Source organism: Podarcis filfolensis (assembly GCF_964270895.1).
Source record: "Podarcis filfolensis genome assembly, chromosome: 8".
Taxonomy (NCBI): domain Eukaryota; kingdom Metazoa; phylum Chordata; class Lepidosauria; order Squamata; family Lacertidae; genus Podarcis; species Podarcis filfolensis.
In genome coordinates, this window is record NC_139611.1 from 39,657,626 (window position 1) to 39,679,993 (window position 22,368).

General features: G+C 46.4%; 1 protein-coding gene across 5 annotated transcripts in view; it reads right to left on the minus strand.

The window, feature by feature from the left end:
• The window catches only part of GSE1 (Gse1 coiled-coil protein), a 428,548-nt gene that overhangs the window by 181,444 nt on the left and 224,736 nt on the right, over positions 1-22,368 (minus strand). The window contains exon 1 of one of the 5 annotated variants that reach the window (XM_083626199.1): positions 4,780-5,503. The exons of the other annotated variants lie outside the window; for them this stretch is intronic. Within the exon in view, the coding sequence (XP_083482325.1) occupies positions 4,780-4,822 (43 nt within the window). The 5' untranslated portion in view covers positions 4,823-5,503. Of the gene's footprint in view, positions 1-4,779; positions 5,504-22,368 lie in introns of those variants that run through there. 5 annotated transcript variants of the gene reach the window in all.

The window sequence follows — 22,368 nt, forward strand, 5'->3', positions numbered from 1 at the left end:
CCCTGTTCCAGATACCAGTGGCTGCTGCATTAGCTCAGTTTCAACAAGCAGCAGAGCTTTTAGAGTGGTGGCTCCAGTTTTAGGGCACTGCCTCCACCTTAAGATTTTGAAGAATCATGCTCCCTTGTTATTTTCAACAGGGGAGCCACCTCTTTGGTTAGTAAAGTTGCTTTTGTATTATTTTTGTTCTGTTCTTTTGTTTCTGTACTCTGTGGGTCTTTTCTGCTGTCCTTGCATTAATCATGATGGGGTTTAGGGTCCCTGTTTGAATGGTTTTTAACTATTTAAGATTACGTAAGCTGCCTTGGAACCAGGGCTTGAAAGCCATTCTAGAAATAGAGTAATTAAGTAAAGCAACAAGCTGAGCTGATGGATGAAGTTGAAGGCCCAAGGAAGAGAAGGGTGTAAAATGAACAGAGCTGAGAAAATTAGGGGCTGGGGGAGGGGGGGGGGAAACAAGGCCTAGGGAACAGTAAGCTCTGAGGAAACGGCAGCTATCAGGCAGTAGAATAAGGCAGGGGAGGATTATTTTGCACCCTAAAGACAACTAGACAAAACATGTTGAAATTATTCCATATCACACAAGATATTTTTATTTCCCAAGCCTCAGTTTGATGATTTGCCATTGTTTATGTGTGCCCATGTCCACTTTTTCATGCTGTCCCACTTTCACCCCAGGGTAGCATGGCACAAGAAGGCTGGTGGCCGGGAGAGAGAACTCAGTTACTCATTTTAACTGATCAATTAGATCTTTGGCTGTAGTCCTTATAGAACACTTGGCCATCTCAAAGGGCAGGCATAAATCAAGCAGGCTCTGCGTCCATAGTGATGGTAAAAATCTCGTGCCAGCAGACACTCCCAGCCACTGAAAGTGGGCCCTGGGGCTGGGCATGGAGGGTGTGTCTTAGGTTCTGGGGAAGTGTTCCTGACATCACTGTGTAATGGAGAAATGCATTCACAATAATGCCCCCTTTTCAAAGTCAGTCTGGAACCAGATATATAAGCAATGGGTGTTGCTGTCCAAAGGAGACACCTCCCCCCCCCTCCATTCTCTCCTTCCAGTCTGGCCACTGACCTGTGCACAGAATCATAAACCCCCTCCTAGCTCAGATTACAGCCTGAGCTGCTTCCAGTTCCCCGTGATCCAAACAGCTTGCCCAGCTGTCCGTCTGCATAACCCCTGCCTGCTAATCCTCCCCAGGGAAGGGAACTCTGATGCCAGAAGAGCTTAGCTGGCACCTTTTGGCCTTCTCCATATGAGAGGGCACAGCCTGCCCTCTGCCTGCCTTGCCCTCAGCCTATTAGCCTGCGGCAGCTCTAACAAGCAACAACCCCCCACCCACCCACCTGCTTTGTTCCTTTCGAGTGCCAGGATACAGTAATAACTGTTTTTTCAGGGAAGGTCTCCCTTTTTATTAGCAAATGCTGCTTTCTGTCCTTGTATTTTATGACAGCAAATCAATGCGCAGCCGCCTCCATTGGCCCAAGCTGTTCATCTGCACAGGCTGATCCTGCTGCTGTAACCACCAACTTTGCCCTAGGATAGAAAGCTGTTCAGGCACACATTAAAGCTCCTCCTTTCCTCCCTTTTAAGGGTACTACCACAAGTACACATACAGTGTTGCTTGACATGCTATAACTATAGGGAGCAGCATTATACAGAGTTCGGACCATTAGTCCATTTAGCAATCTTGTCTACAATGACTGGCAGTGGCTCTCTAGGGTTTCAGACAGCGGCAATTCCCAGTCTTGCCTGAAAAAGCTACGGCTTTAATATGGAACCTTCTGCATGCAAGGATCTACCATTGAGCTATGGTCCTTCCTAAAAAAAACTTTTGTAGGAAAATAGGAAAATGCTTTGTCCTGAATCAGATGCCATCTAGCTCAGTACTGCCTACATTGACTGGCAGCAACTCCCCAGGGTTTCGGACAGGAGAATCTGGAGGTGCTGAGGACTGAACCTGGGACCTCCTGCATGCAAGACAGGTGCTCTACCACCAAGTTATGGTTGCATCTCACTGTAAATCAGTTTACCATGAACATGGAGATGGCTCCTGGCTTGTTCTTGGGAAGAATAAGCCACAGTCCCTAGGCTTACCCAAATATTTGACAGTTATTTATTTCATAGAATTATAGAATTGTAGAGTCAGAAGAGATCATGAGAGTCATCTAGTCCAACCCCCTGCCATACAGGCATCTTTTTGCCCAACATGGGGCTCAAACCCATGACCCTGAGATTATGAGTCTCATACTCTACCAACTAAGCTATCCTGCAGGCACTCAAACCAAGCGTGACTGGTGGGTGAGTCAAGAACAAACCTTGACTGCCCATCTTTGTTTTCCACAAAAGAAATATGGTCCCTAGTTCAGACTAAACTAAGGGCTATGATTTTTTGCTCCTACTGGGGGAGGGGTGAAGAAGACACCACCTCCCTGTCCATTACCCCATTATCCACTTTCACAGGAAGCCATTAATCACAGACTGATGAAGAGCAACAAAAGTGGAGGCAACAGGGGTTTAAAGAGATGCTGGAGCTCAGAGTGAACAAAAAGCAACACTTTCTGATCTGGCAGCCCACTTTACTCCACCTCTTAATCCAGGGTGTCTGAAGGCAGAGGTTCTGATTATCAGGTCTAAAAGATACAAACTTTTTAATACTACTTCAACAGTTCCATGTCTGGAGACTGGAAACGAAGCTGCAACACTGAGGGCTACTGAGTTCAATATCAAAATTTGAGCTCTGTAAAAACACATCCATCAGGGACCCAGAAAGAGGAGGGGGGGGAGAGTAAAATAGAAAAGCAGAACCTACAGTTGGAAGGAAAGGATAGTTCAAATCCCTGCCAAACCCAATCCAAACTCACCCACTAAGCTATTAACTTGGATCAGAGTAAGGACTTTGTCATCAGTGAGTTTTCTACAGCACCCAGCATACTATCAGAGATGGAGGGAGAGAAGAGAAGAGAAGTAGAGAGCCAAAAAGAAAGTAATCCATAACTTTGCGGGGTGGGAAGCTCCATCACTAAGCTTCGTTTCAATGCAAAGTGCCATCTTGGTATGACACCTGTTGCACCATTACTATGGATGTACACACAGTCATAAGGAGCCTCACTAAGACATGCACTTCTCTTATTGTTGCTTTGCCTTGACTTGATTGTCCATTCAGTTGCAGCTCAGGGCTTCCATCCACATGTCCTTTCATTTGGGTGGCCTCAAACTTTCTAATTTGATGTGCTTTTGAAAGAACCGTATTCCCATGCACACAGAGAAAGAGATTCCTCATCACCACAACTAACCTGCCGAAAATGTTTTGAACAGTCTAATCTGCAACCTGATGGGTATAGGATTTGCTGTAAGCTCTTTTTGCAACTCAGGAAGCCAGTAATCTGCACATCTGTATGACCTCTGCTTGCCTTCCCAGTCTCCATCCCCATCAGTGTCACACACTATAAGGCAGCCTGGAAAACTGACACCACAATAAACAAATACATATATGATATGTCTCTCTTAGGTCCTGCCTAGAAAAAGATTTCTGTATAACTTGGAAGTTTGCTCTCAGGACATTGGTAGCTGCTACTTTTGAACATGTTCCTTTATGCTTCAGCCCTCTAAATCTCCCTTAAATCTCCCTTAAATCACCCACCTTCTCCAGACAAGCCCCCCCCCCCCCGCAACCAATCAAAACTGTCTTTCACCCAATGCCTCACACCACACATAAAGTGAGGGTTAAATTAACAAAAGGCAAGGCAGCCAAAATACCGGCTGGGATTAGCTATCAAATAACTTTGCATTTAAAGCATCTCTTTTTTCCCTAAAAGGGCCAGAGGCCAGGGGTCAAAGGTCAAAGGTGAACCCCACCAGGTCAGGAAGTCACAGTCAACATGAGTTTTCCCCCTCCCTTTCAGGAAACTGCCAGGCAGGTAGAGTTTAATTAGCTTGAAATGAAGAGAGGTGCTGTCTAGAGAGTTCTCAAGAGACTCACCCCCCTAACTCATTAAAAATCATACAGGACCCCATCCCCCCTCCCCCCAAAAAACAAGCCCTTTCTAATCTCAAGTGAGCTGAATGCACATGATCCTTCTGTTTCTTGTCGCCTCTTGCCTCTCCATCAGGGTCTACTATTCATAACTTCTCTGCATTGCATTGCTTTCTGACCCAGATGTCAATTTGTATGATTTGCAAGGGCCCCTAAAACCACTAGGTTGGCTCCTCTCCACTGGCTAAAGGCAAAAGTAGCTCTACCATGGTGCATCATAGGCACACAGCAGTTCCACCACAAAAAAGGGTTATTTAGAACAAAACAGACAGGCAAGTGACTCGTGAAAGCAAGCCAAGCTATATGTTGCCAGGGAAAGCAAGACTAGCCTTTGAGATTCACTGCAGGATTTGGCCACACCATCGTGTGATTTTTTTATATAAAGAACCCAGAATCACTGACTGTGGGGAGGGGAAATGAGAGAAAGAAGAGGAGGAGGAAAAGTTGGACCTCAAAGCCTACAGCTCCTATACAATGGGTCTCCTCCCCCTCTCCCCCCAATAAGCTCCTGCTAAACATGGGAGCTAGATCATCTCCAACAGCTCCAAACAGTGCAAGTAGAAGAGACCTCCTCTGCACTAACAGGGCATCCAAACAAGTCCATGAGTGAGCCCTGCTCTCCCTTCCCTGTAGCCTCTTGCCCAAAGCTGGACACCAAGCTAGATAAAACAGGAGCCAGATTTTGCTGCAAGGCAGGGGGGGAGGGGTTTGACAGGGAGGAGGCAGCTAAACTTTCACTCACTCAGACTCTGAAGCAAGGTGGACCAGGTCTTCATCTCCAGCATGCTGGCCCTGGCAGCGACGGCAGCAGGGGTACAAAAGCAAGACCCTAGGCAGCAATCCGTGGCATGGCAAGCAACCCCAAGGACGACAACCCCTGCGCCTCTGCCCTCTGGAACGGGGTCACTGTCTGACGGCGTCCACACTCTGATCTCAAGGCAAACAGTTTGGGAAGGTGAGGAAGTGGACTGGAATGATGTCCGGGGTTGGGGGGGGCAGGGGAAGAGGAGGAAGAGCTCAGGGTGCAGGCAAACAGCTGCTCCTGGGATCTTCACTGCAGGCAGGGAGCCAGCTCAGATAGAGAGAAAGATAGCAACCATTTTATTCCCTTTTAAAGCGCCGGCTGCATCTCTCCATCGCTTCCCTCACACCCCACCTCTCCTCCTGTGTGTTCCAGGGTTTGGGTCCTGAGTTGAGGGAGCTTTTGCTTCTCTCCTTCCCGCCCCCCTTCGCTTGTTTGCTCGCCTGTCTCCTTCCCGGCCTCCCTCCCTCTCTCTCTCTCTCTCTCTGCCTCCTCCTCTGCCTTGCACTTGATATCAGCCTTGTCAAGACTGCTGAGTTGAGGCTGACCCCTCACCCGCAGCTGCTAATTAAGGCTCCACAGTGACAGTTCAAGTGCCTCGCCTCAAGTTTGCAGCACCAAAGCGTCTAATTGGAGGAGCCTTTTCATTTCTCAATAGCAGACACACTCTGGATTCTGGGTTCCCCTCCCCTCTTCCTTCTCCTCCCCCCTCATCCCCTGCTTCTTCATTCCAGGCCCAGGCAAGCACACAGCACTTCCTCTTTTGTATTTAACCATTGGGAAGGGGAGCGACAAGGAGGTGGGACCCAATCCTTGGAGACAGAAGAGGGCTTGGGGGAGGGAAAAGAGCTGCATGTCTTTGCGAAGGAGAGAAAACAAAATAAGAGGACCAAGGAAGAAACTATCACACACACACACTTCCTAGCCCTCATTAGGGCTGAAATCCACAACAAAAGCCCATAAGGTGAGAGTCTCAAATTAAAGTGTACAATCCCACCCCTAAAAATTTCACATTGATAAATGGTACTAAACTCACTGGATTAGAAACACCGCAGTGTGCAGCTTGGCTGATTTAAAAAAAAGAAAGAAAGAAATTCAAACGCCTGATTTATATCTCTTTCTCCACCCCACCCCCTAAATCACTTTTCTGAACCAAACTTACCATTAGAAGTTCTTAAATTTTATCCACTTCTCTGTTAATAGCTACATGTGGCTTTTAGTTCCTAGGAAAAGGCTAAAATACTTCCTAAGAGTCAGCAGCCTTTCATTCTGCATGTGCCTTGAAGCTTTTGTTTTTCACTTGACATGCTCAAAACTCTGGCACAAATCTTTTTGCTTTAGCCAAAATTAATTTACTTGGGTGGATAAAATATTAAGTATATGCTGAGCATTGCCCTCTCATCCCCGAAAGACCCCATACCCATACTTCACAGGAAAAGGAAAGGAATTTCAGGACTTGTGCCCTCGAGATTTTTTTTAGTATTTATTATATTTATAATCCCACATTTCCTCCCAAGGAACTCACGGTAGTGTTCTTCACCCTTCACATTTTCTCCTAACAACCCATGAGGAAGATTAGGCTGAGAGAGACAGTAACTTGCCCAAGGTCAACCAGTGAGCTTCATGGCAGACAGAGTGGGGATTTGAATCCAGGTCTTTCACGTCCAATTCTAGTACATTAACCACAACACCACACTATCAGCCGTGGCCAGCATGGCTAATTGTAATAGATGGAGGCAGGTGGGAGTCCCAACAACATCTGAAGGACACCAGGTTGGCAAAGAATGCTTTAACAACTCAAGTGTCTGAGCTCCTAACTAGGCACTGTCTTTGCTTACAAATGAGAATCTCCATTCATCAAGCCATTTTCTCCTCCGCTAGCACAGACTTTCCTGGCCCACCAGAAAAAGTCTCTGAGGGGGGTCTACGACCACTTGATTCTGCATATCCATTCTCCCAAACACCTTTGCACTAGGCTCTGCTCTCTTCCTCCATCTTTGACTAGGCTAGAGCTGCAAGGTCAGAAACAAACAATGAATTTCCAAGGGAGCTGACGGCAATTTGAGCAACACACTACTCTCCACAGCTGCACAAGCATTAATTTTGTCCCAAGATTGCATCTGACCAAGCAAATTTTTTAAATAAAAAAAAAAGCAGGAAAAGCTGGAAAGATGGAAAAGAAAACTATTTACCATGAACAGTCACCTTGCTTTTCAAACCACCTCCAACTGTCTGAAAAAGCTTATTATTTGTCTCCAGTGTTAAGATCACAGGTCAAAGCTCTGGTAGGGGTTGCCCCTGTGCTTGGAACACTGAACAAGATGATAAGAATCAAACAAATACGACTGGAGCTATAGTTTCAGAATATGGAATCCACAAATTCACCCCCTACCTGGTTCGGCTGCAGCTAGATCATAGCTTTGGGGGACAAAGGTGTGCAAAAGGAAGTCATGTTCTCTGGACTCCTTTGGGAGGAAAGGTTGGGCTATAAATTTAATAAATAAATACACTGAAAAGTGTGCACTTTTCTGCAAAATTTCACTTTCAAAATAATTTCCAGCATGTGAAATTCATGGGAATTCATGGAGGGTATCAATGGCTACTAGCCATGATGGCTATATTCTATCTCCAGTGTTGGAGGCAGAATGTCTCTGAATGTCAGTTGCTTGGAGTAACAACTGTGCACCCACAGTGTGATCTTAACACTGGAGACTAATACAGTAATAAGCTTTTTCAGACAGTTCCAAAGCAAAGGAGACTTCATGAAGCCTAGACAGCAAAATCTGGGGTCCAAGGCTCTGTGCTCCAATCTTGCTATAGGTGGAGTGGGTATGGGGCAGAGAGAAACAGGAGAGGAGAAAGAGAGAAGCTATGACCATATTGCACCATAAAAAGGTAAAGGTACCCTTGACCATTAGGTCCAGTCGCAGACGACTCTGGGGTTGCGGCGCTCATCTTGCTTTATTGGCCGAGGGAGCCGGCGTACAGCTTCCGGGTCATGTGACTAAGCCGCTTCTGGCGAACCAGAGCAGCGCACGGAAACGCTGTTTACCTTCCCGCTGGAGCGGTACCTATTTATCTACTTGCACTTTGACGCGCTTTTGAACTGCTAGGTGGGCAGGAGCAGGGACCCAGCAACGGGAGCTCATCCCGTCGCGAGGATTCAAACCGCCAACCTTCGGATCAGCAAGCCCTAGGCTCTGTGGTTTAGACCACAGCGCCACCCGCGTCCCTACTGCACCATAGTTTAAAGCATATCACTTTAACAGTCATGACTTTCCCCAAATAATTCTGGGAACTACAGTTTGGCTAAGCATGCCGGGAGCTGTTAAGAGATCCCTATTTCTCTCACAGAGCTACAAACTCCAGAGATTCTGGGAATTATAGCTATATGAAGGGAATAGGGAGTCTCCTAACAACTCTCAGCACGCTTAACGAATTACAGTTCCCAGGATTTATTTGTTTTTTGGGGGGCGGGGAGATATGATTGCTAAAATAGTATAAAAATGTTTTAAATGAATGGTACAGATGTGGCCTAGGATGGTCGTTCCATACGAAAAGCTCTGGGAGTTCATCTGATAGCAAATGGAAGGGCGGGGGGAGATACCTCCGTTAAGATCCTATCCTTGCCACCCAGCACATTTTCTGAAGGAAATGTTGTGTCTCCGTGGCTCTCTCTTCTCACCTCCTCCTGCCCTCATCCCTCCCAAGCTTATGCCAAGAGTCTGACAGATCTATTGTGTGGCGGGGACTCCAGACATTTTATCAGGCAGAGAGGGAGACAGGGAGAGCTGTTGTGCTGACCCCAGAAATCAGTCTGAAGAGAAACAGAAGATGGCTTGTATCATCCTGCTGGGTCAGAGGTCGAGAGGAGTCAGCCGCTCTCCTCCAGCATGGCCAAATTCCTGGGATTCACGCCTGGCCAGGCAGCTGCTATCTCTGGCATGGCTTCTTCCCTGAGGAGACAATGGAGCAGGTGCTGCCCAGGGGTGGGGAAAAGGGGACAGCTGGGAGGGCTGCAGTTAACAGTGAAAAACACAGGGAAGTGGCTTTTCACTCATTAAAAAGTTCATGCCACAACAGCTTTTATTTTTTTAATAAAAAAGAAAATAAGGCGCCACAAGACACTACTGTTTATAAACAGGAAAATGTTGGAAAGGAAGCACACAAGGGGTCATAACTATGCCAGAAGGAAGTGCACAGACATTCCAGGTCATTCACTAGGCCAGCCTTTGCCAATCAGGCTCCCTGCATAGTTCTGAACTACAACTCCCATCAGCCTCTGGCAACACAGCTGTGTATAGGTAGAAAGACACACACACACAAAAATGTGACTTGGCAGCCAAATGCACAGGTGAAGCGTATGGCTCTGGGTGAGGATTCTGTGTGTGCATGATCCTAACATAAACGCTCTGCTGCTCCGAGAGAGGATTTTTCAAGACCATTTTCTCTATGAATCTGGCTCAAAGAACAAAGGCTGTGGCCAGCTGCAAGCATGAAGGACTTCACAATTGGTTGCCCAACATTCTGCTCAGCCCGGAGGCCTTATTTTATTCGGTGCTTCACCCAATGTCCTCCAAAAAAGCAAGCCCAGGTGCTCCTGTCATCTAATGCCCCATTGCGTTATCAGTTCAGATACTTCCAATCCAACTTCTTCCACAGACTCAGAAAACAGCTCAGAATCAGCTCAAAAATGTTAAGAAGTACACAATCCAGAGAAGGGGTAGACAGATACAAGCAGGTCCTTGCCCCAAATACTAAAGCCCCTATCTGCAATAAAAAGCTTTTCTTTCTTTTCACCTTTTAGCCACAACTTTAAGCTTTTCTTAAAAACAAAAACACAGCTTCCGGGGGGGTTGGTTTAAAAGGGAGAGAGAGATTAAAACCCTGCTTGTGTGCACACAGCCTAGGCACACATACCCTCTGGATTGGGACCCCCAAGTACTAAATAAATACACATACAACCCCCACAAAGGGGCTAATCAGCCATCGGATCATCAATTATAAATGTTCCTGACATTCCGGGGGGAATCATTCCATCAGCAAGCAGACACCCTTTCCACACAGATATATATCATCCATGAATGGGTCACTCTCTTAGCTCCCCAGTCTATTTGTACAACGTGACCTCAACGCATTGGTTTCACCCGCCCTCTTGTTCAGTGCTATCTGCCCCAAGGAATGCTGGGGGGTTCAAAGAGATCCCACGACCCTGGAGCAAATATAGCATTCCAAATCAAATGGAAGGTAGTTGGATTTAAAGGGGGGGAGTTGCTTCAGAGAATCCTGAAATGCAGGATTACTGCCAACTCTCATCAGGAGGAATTCATGAGACTTGTTAGGGATACTCCAACCAAACAGCTGGACTGGAGTCAGGAGTCTTACAAGCCTTTGCCAGTCTTGCCACTCAACAGCAGCATGACCTCAACCAACGTCACAGATTTTTCAAGTTGTTCAAGAAGAACAGTGTATTTTTTAAATAACAACAACAACAACAACAACAACAACAACAACAACAACAACAACAACAACAACAACAACAACAATAATGTATTTCTTATACCCCACCCATCAGACCGGGTTGTCTCAGCCACTCTGGGAGGAATCTACTATTTTTTAAAAAAATGTATATCATATAAAACTTGACTATTAGAGGGGGGAAACTCATTCTGGTTCACAACAACATTTCTTGGTTGCATACCACAAAATTGGTGCATTTACAGCAGGGGTAGGACCGTTGGCCTCTGGCTCTCCGTCTAGCCCTTAGAATGCTCCCCAGGGCCCTGCTTGGGTGCTTTTAACATAGCTGAGATGTGTCCTAGAACTGCAACAATGCTTTTTAATGTTCTTGTTAATGTTTTCTTCTCTTAAAACAAGGAGGATTCCCTGCAAGTAGAAATCTAGCACAGTATGGAGTGGGCTGGGATAGAGCCTTTTTTCCTGACACATCAGGGCTTTCTGCTTGCAATACTATTATTGTTATTTAATGTGGGGGAGCATTCAAAAATAGCACACACACCCCACCTACAGTCTGAAATGGTACAGTTCATTCTAGCACCTCACTGCTGGATGTATAGGGTAAGGCTGAAAGTGTACTGGGTGAAAACAGTTATTTCTAAGCCCTGTTCAGCCAAAGAACAGCTGGGTGACCATCATTCAACCTCAGCCTAGGTTCTCCTACAAGGAAATGGGGAGAAAAATAATGATCTACATCATATGAGATAATTGATTAGCTTCTGGAAGTTGAGATTTCGAGATGCAAAAAATCCCAAACCATATAGGTTCACTTCCTTCAGGGTCAGATTGCTCATACAGACTTTAGGGAGTTTTGTTGGGGGTGTTGCTGTTATTCTCTATTCTAGATCTTATGATTTATGTGGAAATTGTTCTATTTTGTTGTGTACGTTTTGATGTTTTATTGTTTACAACTACTTTTTTATGTTTGTAATTATGTATTTTTTAATGTTAAGCTGCCTTGAGCATGGTTATAACTATGGGGAACGCAGCATACAAATAAAGTGATAGATGGACTTTAGATTGCTCATGCAAGTAGCCTATCCATGGATATTCATTGTCTTTCCAAGGTACAAGAGAGCCAGTTGAATGAAGACTTGGGAACAAACACAGAGACATAGAAAGCTGCCTTCTACTGAGTCAGACCTTTGATCCATCTAGCTCAATATTGTCTTCACTGACTTGATTTTCAGGCAGTGGTCTCTCTCCCAGTCCAACCTGGAAATGCCAGGGACTGAATCTGGGACCTTCTGAGTGTAAGGCAGAAGATGCTCTACCACTGAGCTACAGCCCTTCCCCAATTTCTGGGGAAAGCAGAGGTCATCTGAGAGCGTCCTGCTAACAAGCAACCCAACCACACTATTTTCACATGAACATCTTGCACCATAGAGAAATGGGACCAGAGAGATACTGGTGTTCCTAAAGTCAGATTCAAGGGCAGACCTGAGACAATTACTTTTTAAAAAGGCCTATAACTGCTTATTGTTAAGAAAAGAAGGATTGTTGAATAAGCAAAGATGCTTTTGAGGAAAGGAGAGGGCAGAGCAGAAGAGAGAGAAGGAAGGACTGTGTCAAACAAGGGTTCACTGGGGGAATCTGAAGCTCCGGCCAAGCCACTACTCCATACCTCCCAAGTTGATCTGAATAGCTTCTTTCTGAATACTGAAATACAGTCTGTCACCTTTCTGTGGGGATTCCATTTACCTTCATTCCTGCTCTTCCCTGCCCCAAGGCTTCATGGGGGGGGGTTAGAATGGAAGAGGGCAAACTACTGCTGGCTGGCAGCGCTGGAAGGATGCCTCAGAGTGCTAATTCTAGCTCTTAGCAACCTCTTGAGAAATGGAATTTACACTGCTCCTCTTCCTGAATGCCTGTTTGAGGCTCAGCAGAAGAGGGTGGTTGTGTACTGCTGTTACATATATTTCACACACACAGAGGGAGGGAGGAGAGAGAGCAAACATACAGGGCAAGAGTCTTAGGCATATCACAAAGTTTTAGCACTCACACGATCTTCCTAGACGAGAGTCTACAGTACTTCCTAGACGAGAGAGTCTACGATACTTCCTAGACGAGAGTCTACAGTGGTACCTCGGGTTACAGGTTACAGACTCCGCTAATCCAGAAATAGTACCTTGGGTTAAGAACTTTGCTTCAGGATGAGAACAGAAATTGTGCTCCAGTGGTGCGGCGGCAGCGGGAGGCCCCATTAGCTAAAGTGGTCTTCAGGTTAAGAACAGTTTCAGGTTAAGAACAGAGCTCCAGAACGAATTAAGTACTTAACCCAAGGTACCACTGTATTCTGGTCTAATGAGTGATTTAATCCAGGATGTTTATTTACAAGGTCAATCTACAGCCTTTTAAACTAGTGAGGGGGGTAATGTTTTTGTTGTTACCGTGCTATGTATTCTTGAGTTTTTATATTGTTAGCTGCCCTGTGATCCTTGAATGAAGAGCAATACAGTCACACCTTGGCTCCAGAACGCCTTGGGAGTCGAACGTTCCAGCTTCTGAACGATCAAAAACCGGAAGTGAGTGTTCCACTTTTTTAACGTTCTTTTGGAAGCCGAACGTCCGATGGGGCTTCCGCAGCCAATCAGAAGCCGTGCTTTGGAAGTCGAACGTTTCGGAAGTCGGATGGACTTACAGAACAGATTCTGTTTGACTTCTGAGGTACAACTGTATAGGCATTTAATATATAAATAAATTATTTTTAAGTGGACCAACATCTTGCAAAGTGAAGTCAAGGCAGACACACCAGAACACAGGGATAGCTAAATATTATTTCCATGTGTGCAGGAACTAAGCCTCAGAATCCCAGTTGCTGGGGAATATGAGTACGGAGGGTGCTGTTGCTCATTTGTCCCAGTGGGCAACTGGTTACTCACTCCAGGTCACAGCATTCTAGACTAGACTGACTTTGCCCTGACCCAGCTACAGGGATCTTCTAATGTTCTCAGGATGCAAAGGAACTACCTTGCATGCCAGATGTCAATGATTAGGAATGAGGTTGAATGGATAGAGGCAAGAAGCTTGCCAAGTGGAGCCAAAGCAGGCAGAAGGCAGCAGGCAGACATATTTAGACAGAACAGAGGAAAGGAGATTATTAGCACTCTAGTCACATTTACTCACAAGTAACATCTCTAAATTAAATGGAAGCATACTACTTCCATATTCCATATTCCATATTCCAATGCCCATAATTACATAAAACCTTACTCTTTAAGGCAAAAATCTTGTTTACACACACACACACACACACACACACACACACACACACACACATCAATTCAACCGCTCCTGTCCAGGAACTTGGACTGCCACTTGATGCCCTACTGTCAAATTAGGGCTCACATTGGTCCTAATGGAGATTAGACCTTCCTCCTCACCTGCATAAGACAGGTGTTGGCTAAAATCAAACCAGGAGGAGAGGGAGCTGGGAAAATGATGGCAATGGTTGCTAGACAACTGCCGACACATATGAGGCAGTTGCCAAGCAATGAAATTTTCTTACCCCAGTTTCTCCACATTGGCTGAGGCAGTTGGCAAAACAGTGGGGGGTGCTAGGTGGGTATGACAATGGTGGAGAACAGCAACAAGCCTACATCCCTTCATGACATGATCCCTCCTTCCATGAAGGCCAGACTTCTGGGGCTAAGTTGTATCAGAGTTTTCTTTGGACCTTCCTGTTGCTCATGGCAGGTAATGACATTTAAAGCAGAGAACCATATAGAGTGCAGCAAGCTTGTACACATACGCAGCCACCAAACATCAGCCAAAAGGTCTAGTGTCACACACAGAAAGAATGAAGGGGTTAATCTGATTGGTACTCCAACATGGCACGGGGCGGGGTACAGGTGGCTTGTCAGATGCAGTCAACCTCCAACTCCCATAAGCCTCAATCAGCATGGCCAGAGAAGATGGAAACTGTAGTCCAACATCATTGGGGGAACGGTGCAGATTCCCTGTCCCTAGCTTAAGCGCATTGGACCAGGATCAAATTCCCACTCAGATGTGTAGTTCACTGGCCAATCATTTTTTCTCAGCTTGTTGTGAGGATCATAGAAAGAGATTGTGTATTCTACACTATTTTTTTTTTTTTGGAAGAACGGCAGAACACAAACAAACCACATTTTCAGGGACAAAATGACACATAGCAAGGGTGTGTGCAGAAATTACAGATTCCAACCCTAGAAATGCAGCACCAACTTTTAGGCTCATAGCACAGTGGTAAAGCACCTGATGTGCATGCCAAAGGTCTCAGGTTCAATCCTTGGCATGTCCTACTAAAAATGACCAGGTAGTACCTGATGGAGGAAAGCCTCTTTCTACCAAGGACCCTGGAGAGCTGCTCTCAGTCACAATAGTCAATATTGGCTACATCAGCCTCTGCCAACCTGGTGCCCTCCAGATGTTTTGAATTGCAACTCCCATCATCCCCAGACAGCAGAACTGCAAGCTCCTGGGGGTGATGGCAGCATGGTCTTGTTGGCTGGGGCTGATGGGAGTTGTAATCCAAAACATCTGGAGGGCATCAGGCTGGTGAAGGCTGATTTAGATGGACTATTAATGTAACCTGGTGTAAGGCAGTTTCCAATGTGCAAAGTATTTCAGGTTTCTATGAACCTAGAAGACTATAGGCAGCTGGGATTTTTTCCAGGCCTATGAGACATCTTTTTAAATTCCAGCTTATACCACATATTTCTCCTGCAAACATATGTGGCATTTCTGAATTAAATTTGCCTCTGGATCCCAAAGGGACAATAGCACAGAACCTTATATAACATGCCCCAAATATGAGCAGGGCATTGATGTTAGGGCGCATGATATCAAGCAATGGAGCACTCCCTACTTCAGGGCATCAATAACAACCTCAAAGGGATTCCCCCTTTTCAAAATTGGAGGTGTGTCTCAATTGATTCCTGTCCATGGCACCCGTTTCCTGTGTATAAAACCAGCTCCCCAGCTTCCAGTCTTCCTGGATTTAATCTTTGCATCCCTCTGCATAGAAATGAAATAAATAAATAAATAATGAAGGGGTGGCTATCAAACATCATCAAATTATGAATGCGAGGAGTCAGACAGCTTGACTCTCCCAAGACATAATTGTTTTAATTGCAAACCCACATAACGACCAGAGCTGCAAACGGCTCCTGTTCAAGTATCTTAACTCTCACCCACAATACACCCTTCTTTGATTAAATTCTAATTAGCCTCTCCCGCACCACCATTTGGGTGAGCTGGGAAGAAAGGTGTCCTTTGAACCAGTTGTGAGGCAGTTCTTGTGGCTGTAAAGCTCTACTGTGGTACCTCAGGTTACATATGCTTCAGGTTACATACACTTCAGGTTACAGACTCCACTAACCCAGAAATATTACCTCGGGTTAAGATCTTTGCTTCAGGATGAGAACAGAAATTGTGCTCCAGCGGCACAGCAGCACCAGGAGGCCCCATTAGCTAAAGTGGTGCTTCAGGTTAAGAACAGTTTCAGCTTAAGAACGGACCTCCGGAATGAATTAAGTACTTAACCTGAGGTACCACTGTACTTCCTTTGTCTACAGGTAGGGGTAAATCAGGCTTGTTATAGTCAGTCACTTGTGGCGTACAAGAATCCTTTCAGACATCACTCAGGGGAACAGCTCATTTTTAGCTGTTGCACAAGCTTAAGTGGGAAGCTGGGCTGGTAAACATTTTTTACAGGCTACTAACTTCTGATAGCTTATTTGCAAGGCTGCAGTGCAGTATATTTATATTTAGACATACTATATTTAGACAGTCACTAAATATACAGTAATACTGCAATTATTTCCTGATAAAGACTAGCCTTTGGGATATCACGTGGCGATTTGGTACCAGATAGTCTAAGAGCAGCAGCTATCAATGAGAAAGGTACATACTTGTGTTATCACCTCTGTGCAGGAAAACGGAAAAAGGCACACAGGAAGTCACATTTTATCAGGTTCATTAAGGTCATTATTGTCTACACTGAATGGCAGCAGCCTACCAAGGTTGTTAAACATTTTGATGCTTGCTTCCTTGGGCTTCTTTGAGAAGAGTGGCAGGATTTTATTTGTTTGTTTAATCCTGAACATCAGGCCCAAACAGGGCCATGGTCAGCACATCTGTAGCCCTATAAAAGTCCAACCCAATTTGCACCACAGGCATGGGAAAAACTGACACAAAGTGTCTCTGAAGGCAAGATGTGTGTTTCAAGAAATCTCTTTTAGTAGCAGCTTGCTGGAAGCTGCCATGGTGTGTTCCTACCCAGTCCTTCCTTCCCTCATCAGAACACTCAAATGCTAACCTTGGCAGCCTGAGCACTCCTCATTTCATCAGAGTGAAGAGGAAGATGAAAGAAAGTGTAGAGGAGAGAATGGGAGGGGGAGACACCATCTCTCTCGCTCTCAGCTCCTGAATCTTCCACTCAATTGCCGCCGAAAGGATGATGAGAAATTGCCTTCCTGACCCAAAACCGAAGTTCACAGCTGAACTTCATTACAGAGTTCTCTAGGAAGCTTGGAGAGAGAGAACACCACACAGCAAGGGAGCACCTGTTAGCAGCTGCCTCCCTGCTGGAAAGGCGGCAATTTGCCTTGCCCCAAATACTGAGCCCTGCTGGGAAAGACCAAGAGGAAGAAGGAGCTGCTCATCGCCTTGGCCCTGAGTTCCAGCTGGATAAAGGGCAGGGCTGCACAGAAATGGTTTGCCAAAGTATCAAAGGATGAGAAGGTGAAACACTAATGAACAAGGCATGTGTTTGTGTGTCTGTCCTCAATGCTACCTTTTCCAGAGTTTCAGTATACCAAATAACAAATAATAGTAGTAGTAGTAATACCCAGGTCTCTCTGAAATTCCAGGAACTAGCTGCTTTTGTTACTGTGGTCATGATTTTTGCAAAGTGTGTTCTCTGGCAGAGTTTCAAGACTGTGAGGTGATTCATTGGTCATTGTTTAAAAGCACTTGCAGGTGAACACGGGCACTTTGCTTGCCCAGAGCCGGGACCACTGGTCCACCAAGCTCAGGATTGCCTATTATGGGAGTGGTACTCCAAGGTTTCAAGCACATAATGACTCTTTCCTGCTATCTAATCCTTGGACAATAAAAGAACAACTGGAGGTTTTAGCTGAACCTGGGACTTTCTGCATGCAAAGCAGGTGAGCTTAACCACTGAGCTGCAGAACAAACATCTCTCTCTGGTCACCCGCTCCTGCCACTCCCCAAGCTACAGATGAGCCCAGCAGGAAACAAACAATACATCTCCTGGCTCAGGGAAGCAGCTCAGGGCTAGAAAAAAATCCTTTGATAAGTAAGGTCCCATGTTCAACTGCAGGTGCCTCTGGGTAACAGGTCTCCAGAAACCAGGCAGGGAAAGGGTTTTGGCTAGGACCTTGGAGAGCGGCCATCGGCTAAAACAGAGAGAACTGGGCTAGATTTCTTGCTTTCTCCAAACCAGGAGAATACTGAACCTTCTTCATGCTTACCAGACTGGATTTATTGGTAAATACTGACCTCTGCAACTGCATGGAGACTTGGCAAAGAAGTCAGTGTAGGGAAAATTCTACTCTTATTCTTCTTTAATTATTTGGAGTCACACAAAGTACAGATTATTCATAATCCTGTTCATGCTAGTTTTATTCATTGAGGGACTCTCCTCTCCAGATACCCCAGCCCTCTTGCAAGGAGAAAACAGCCTGGTCAGGATGGGAAGCAGGCCCAGCTACCCGCTCCCTCTGAGCTCTCACACATCTCACACATGGCAAGATGGAGCCTTTAAAAACATGAAGCAAGGCTCTTTCACAATCAGCCTTTTTAATATTATTTTTGCTTTTCAAGTCCTTGCCAGCCTCCTCTTCCTGAATCACAGAACAGGTGCCTGCAGGGTGAACATGCTGAGGAAATACAAAGCAAATCACAGTCCATTTCATCAGCAATTTTCTCTCTTCTTTTATTGACAAACAGGCTGTTCCTTGCAGGTGATGATGGAAAGGCCATCACGCAAGCACTCTGAAGCAGGCAATGGGAGGAGGGTGGGTACTCGCAGTCCTTCTTCAATCAACAGTTCCATCCCTGCCTGCCTTTCAACTGCCCCAGTGACAGAAAATTAGCATGGTTGACCAGGAAAAAAACAGTCTTACGTTCTCAGTTCATTCCAGGAAGCTCACTGCATTGGCAGCTTTTATTTCCTCAGCCTCAGTTTTTCCATCTGCAAAATGGGCAGTGATACACTGAAGCTTCAAAGTGGGAAGTGGGTTTCAGGAGGCCTCCAGGGGTTCCTTCCAAGGGGCGGGCAGGGGGAAGGGAAAGAAATGTGATATTCATTTGTTCGTTCTTAGGGGGGAAATGTTCTCATTTACACTTCCAGAACTTCAGGGGTAAATCAGTTTTGGAAGTTGCATGGAGACTGCCTCCCCACACCCCACACTGAATCTAGAATACAAGAGAGCACACACAACCAAGACTGATGTATATTGTTCTGTAGATGGAATACAAGACAGGAAAGGCAATTTACCTGCTGAGCGAAGCACAGAACACAGGGTCATTCCTTCCCAAAGGGATGCTGAGGCACTCAGGGTGGCTGTTTATCAACCCCAAAGCCTTGGTAGACTACTAGGAAGTTCCAACTGCTAACCTACAGCCCTCTTTCCCAGCTACCTTTGCAGAAATAACTCTCTGAAGTGGCTTGCTGCTCCCACCCCTGGGTGAATCCCAGGACTCTGAAGAAGGGCTGCAAAAGAAGCTCAGCCTAACAAAAGGAGCCAGTGCAGCCATCTTGCGGCGCCCGGTGAGGCTCAGGGAGCCTGTCGTTAGCGCGGGTGCCAAACCCAAAGTGGCTGCTCCGATAGCTGCAATCCAATAAAAGTGCTACTTGTCTATTTATCATCCGCGGGGCTTTTTATCACAGCGGCAGATGGCTGCTACCTTTGGAAAGAACAGCAGTGTGCTGGCAGCAGCCTTCCACCCGCCTGCTTTCCCAATGCAGCTGAGCTTGGCAGATCCGGCCCCAGCACCTGCAGGGAGGCAAGCTGGAGCTGACCGCTCCAACTTGCCCCCGCCAGGAAGCCCTGGGGAGGGGAGGGGGGAAAGCTACCTGCTGAGCAGCAATAATTCAAACGCCTTGACAAGACTTGTGCAAAGGCTAAGCCCTCTAACGCAGGCTAGCATTTTGCTGCTCATGAACACCTATGGGATGCTGCACACATGGAACTTGCTTTATGGAGTAAGCAGGTGACAAACGCTGGCTAGGAAGCAGCCCTTGCCCTCCTGTTGGCATGCCAACAGTCACCACTGCTAGAACACCTGCTTCCTGTCCTTAAATTGCCCCTGCGTGGCAAGCTCTCTGCTCGGGAGCAGGCGGCAGCCAAGCCTCCTGATAGGCTTGGCCAAAAGGCTATGCATGGGGTGGGAAGGGGTGACATGAGGAGAAAGGCACACAGAAGCCACTGGAAAAGAGGAAGATTCAAACTGTGTATTTCAGCCATTTGGGGTGGGGTGGGGAAGAGAGAGCACACCTGATTAGTCAGGTATTGCTGGATGCAGAGAAGGGAGAGAGGGCAGGAGCAGCACCCCAGGCAGCAATCTCAGCGTGATGCAGAATGCGTCACAACCACAGAAGCAAGAGAAGCTCGGCAGGGGCTTAATTAAGAGAGGGGTTACAAATCTAGAGCCAAGGAGAGACAGGAACGGAGCATGCAAAAAGGCACCCCAAATGCACAAGACAGGATGCTATGCTAAGCTGCCTTTGTCCATGCAACAGTATGCAACAACCTAAAGCAATCTGCCCTAGAACATATGCTGTTACATAATGTGTCTCCAGTAAGAGTGTATACACACCCACACACACCCCTACCTCTTAGCTCCAGCAGGCTAATACATTGTCTACATATTGCTGTCTTCTCCAACCTGGTGCTAACCAGGCACAGCCAGCATGGCCACTGGTCAGAGCTGATGCATGGGCATAGCCAGGATTTATGTTGGGGGGGCAGATTTCATATTAAGGGGGGCACAACCTCAGTTAGTTAATTATTTTTATTGATTTACTTGATTTAGGGGAGTAGCTCCTCCCCTGCCCCCCTTGGCTATGCCCATGAGCTGATGAGATTTCTGGCCCAAAGCATCTGCAGGGCACCCAGCTGGGGAATGCTGTTCTCTGTGTAACCATCCACCCAAATATTTGTAGATTATTCTACAAAGCTGGGCACTTTCACTTTTATATACGTCCTGTTACTCAGCTAGGCACAGCATGCATTTCCCCACTTTGCACACATTTATTCTGCATTTCAAGCCATCCAATTTAAAAAACAGGTACATTGAAAACTAAAAAGCTGCTCAGATTAGGGGCTGAAGCAGGGTTGCATGGTGGTGGGAGCAAATCAAAGTTCCACCCACTGATAGCTTTCGTCTTCAAGAGTTCCATTCAGTTTCTGAGTGAGCCTTTAGCAGACATGGCCAATGCATTCCTCTAGATTGGGGATGGGGGAACCTGCAGCCCTCCAGATGCTGCTGACTACAACTCCTTTCACCCTTGATTGTTGACCATGCGAGCTGGGGCTGATGGGAGTTGTAGGTCAAAAAAATGTATAGAACCATAGATTCCCTATCCCTGCTCTAGTTGAATGAGACCTAGATGCTTAACTTCAAAATGAGCAAAACAAAGCCTGGGATTCATGTGAAATCAAATTCAGCATTAAGCACCAGATTCCGCCTTTGTGCAGACAAAGAAAGCTGCTCCTTTCTCCAAAAGTGGGTGCCCCTCTAAGCCTCCTCCCAGGAATGTCCAATTAGGATATATTCTCAAACTCCTGATCTGGTGAGAAGGACAAAGGACAAAGTTGCCTTCAAGAAGCCTCATTTGGGGGCAGACAGACACATAAAATGATCAGTAAGTGACTAGACCACAGGACCACACACACACCCCAACTGAAGTAGTGCATTTGAGATGGGCAGTAGAGGCTGGGTCAGGCATCTCTGAGCAGGAAGTGATGGAAAACATCTGATGTCTCCCTTACCACCTTGGCCGGCATGGAGATAATTCTAGTTGCTGACTGTAAAGTTCAGAGATTCCACCCGCTGCTGATGGTGCTTCTCCTTCCCCTCCTCTCCACCCCCCAGATTCTCCTTCCCTCCCTCTTGCTCATGCTTCTTTTTTCTTTCTAGATTGTTTTTCTCTCCCCCAAAAGCTCCTCAGAACAAAAAGTACACACTCTACCTCTCCAAACCCACCGCCATCTGTGTGCAAGCAAGCGGCAAACACAGCCGGAGCATCAGAGCACTTCGGTGCTTCGCTGCCTCCTCCTCCTCCTCCTTCCTTACCCGTCCCCCATCCCAGGCAGATGGTGTCAAGGGAAGGCTGGTCCCAAACCCACCCCCTGAATACAGACAGACAGACACGTACATGTGGCTAATGGCCTAATGGAGAGCGCATCACCTGGGGGTCTAGCGTGCCTGACCCCTCCTCCCCCTCCATCCCCTCTCTTCTCTTTCTCCCAAGCACATTCATTATCAGCCATATCCCAGCAAACAGCCTTTCCTGACTCATTATCCCAGATGCCAACAAAGAGCCCCCAATGACTTTTGAACTGCTGCGACCTCTGCCGCCCCCTGACCTTTGGCTTCCAACCTCAGGGGGCAGTTTCTTTTTTAGAGGCTAGAATAGAAGCAATAAATCAAAGAGGCCATGACAAGCCACGGCTGGAGGGAGGAGCAGCTATCCCCTTGTCTGGCACTAGATAGAGCCATCTCTCAGCCTTTTTTGCTTGGAGTCAGGGGAAGAAGGGGGAGCAGAGACCTGCACATTTGAACAATTTTCACATGTTGACCGTTTTTTATTGCACACATACAGACACCTTGGCCCAGGCTGATTAATTCAGGGTTGTATACAATGAAATGTTAATTGGAACTAAGTTAGTCATGGCCATTACTTTTGACGGGTCTACTCTGTGTAGGACCCAGTTCACTTATTACATTGAAAGGCATATGATAGTTACAAAGTTTGCAACCCTATTGCCACTTGGATTATGT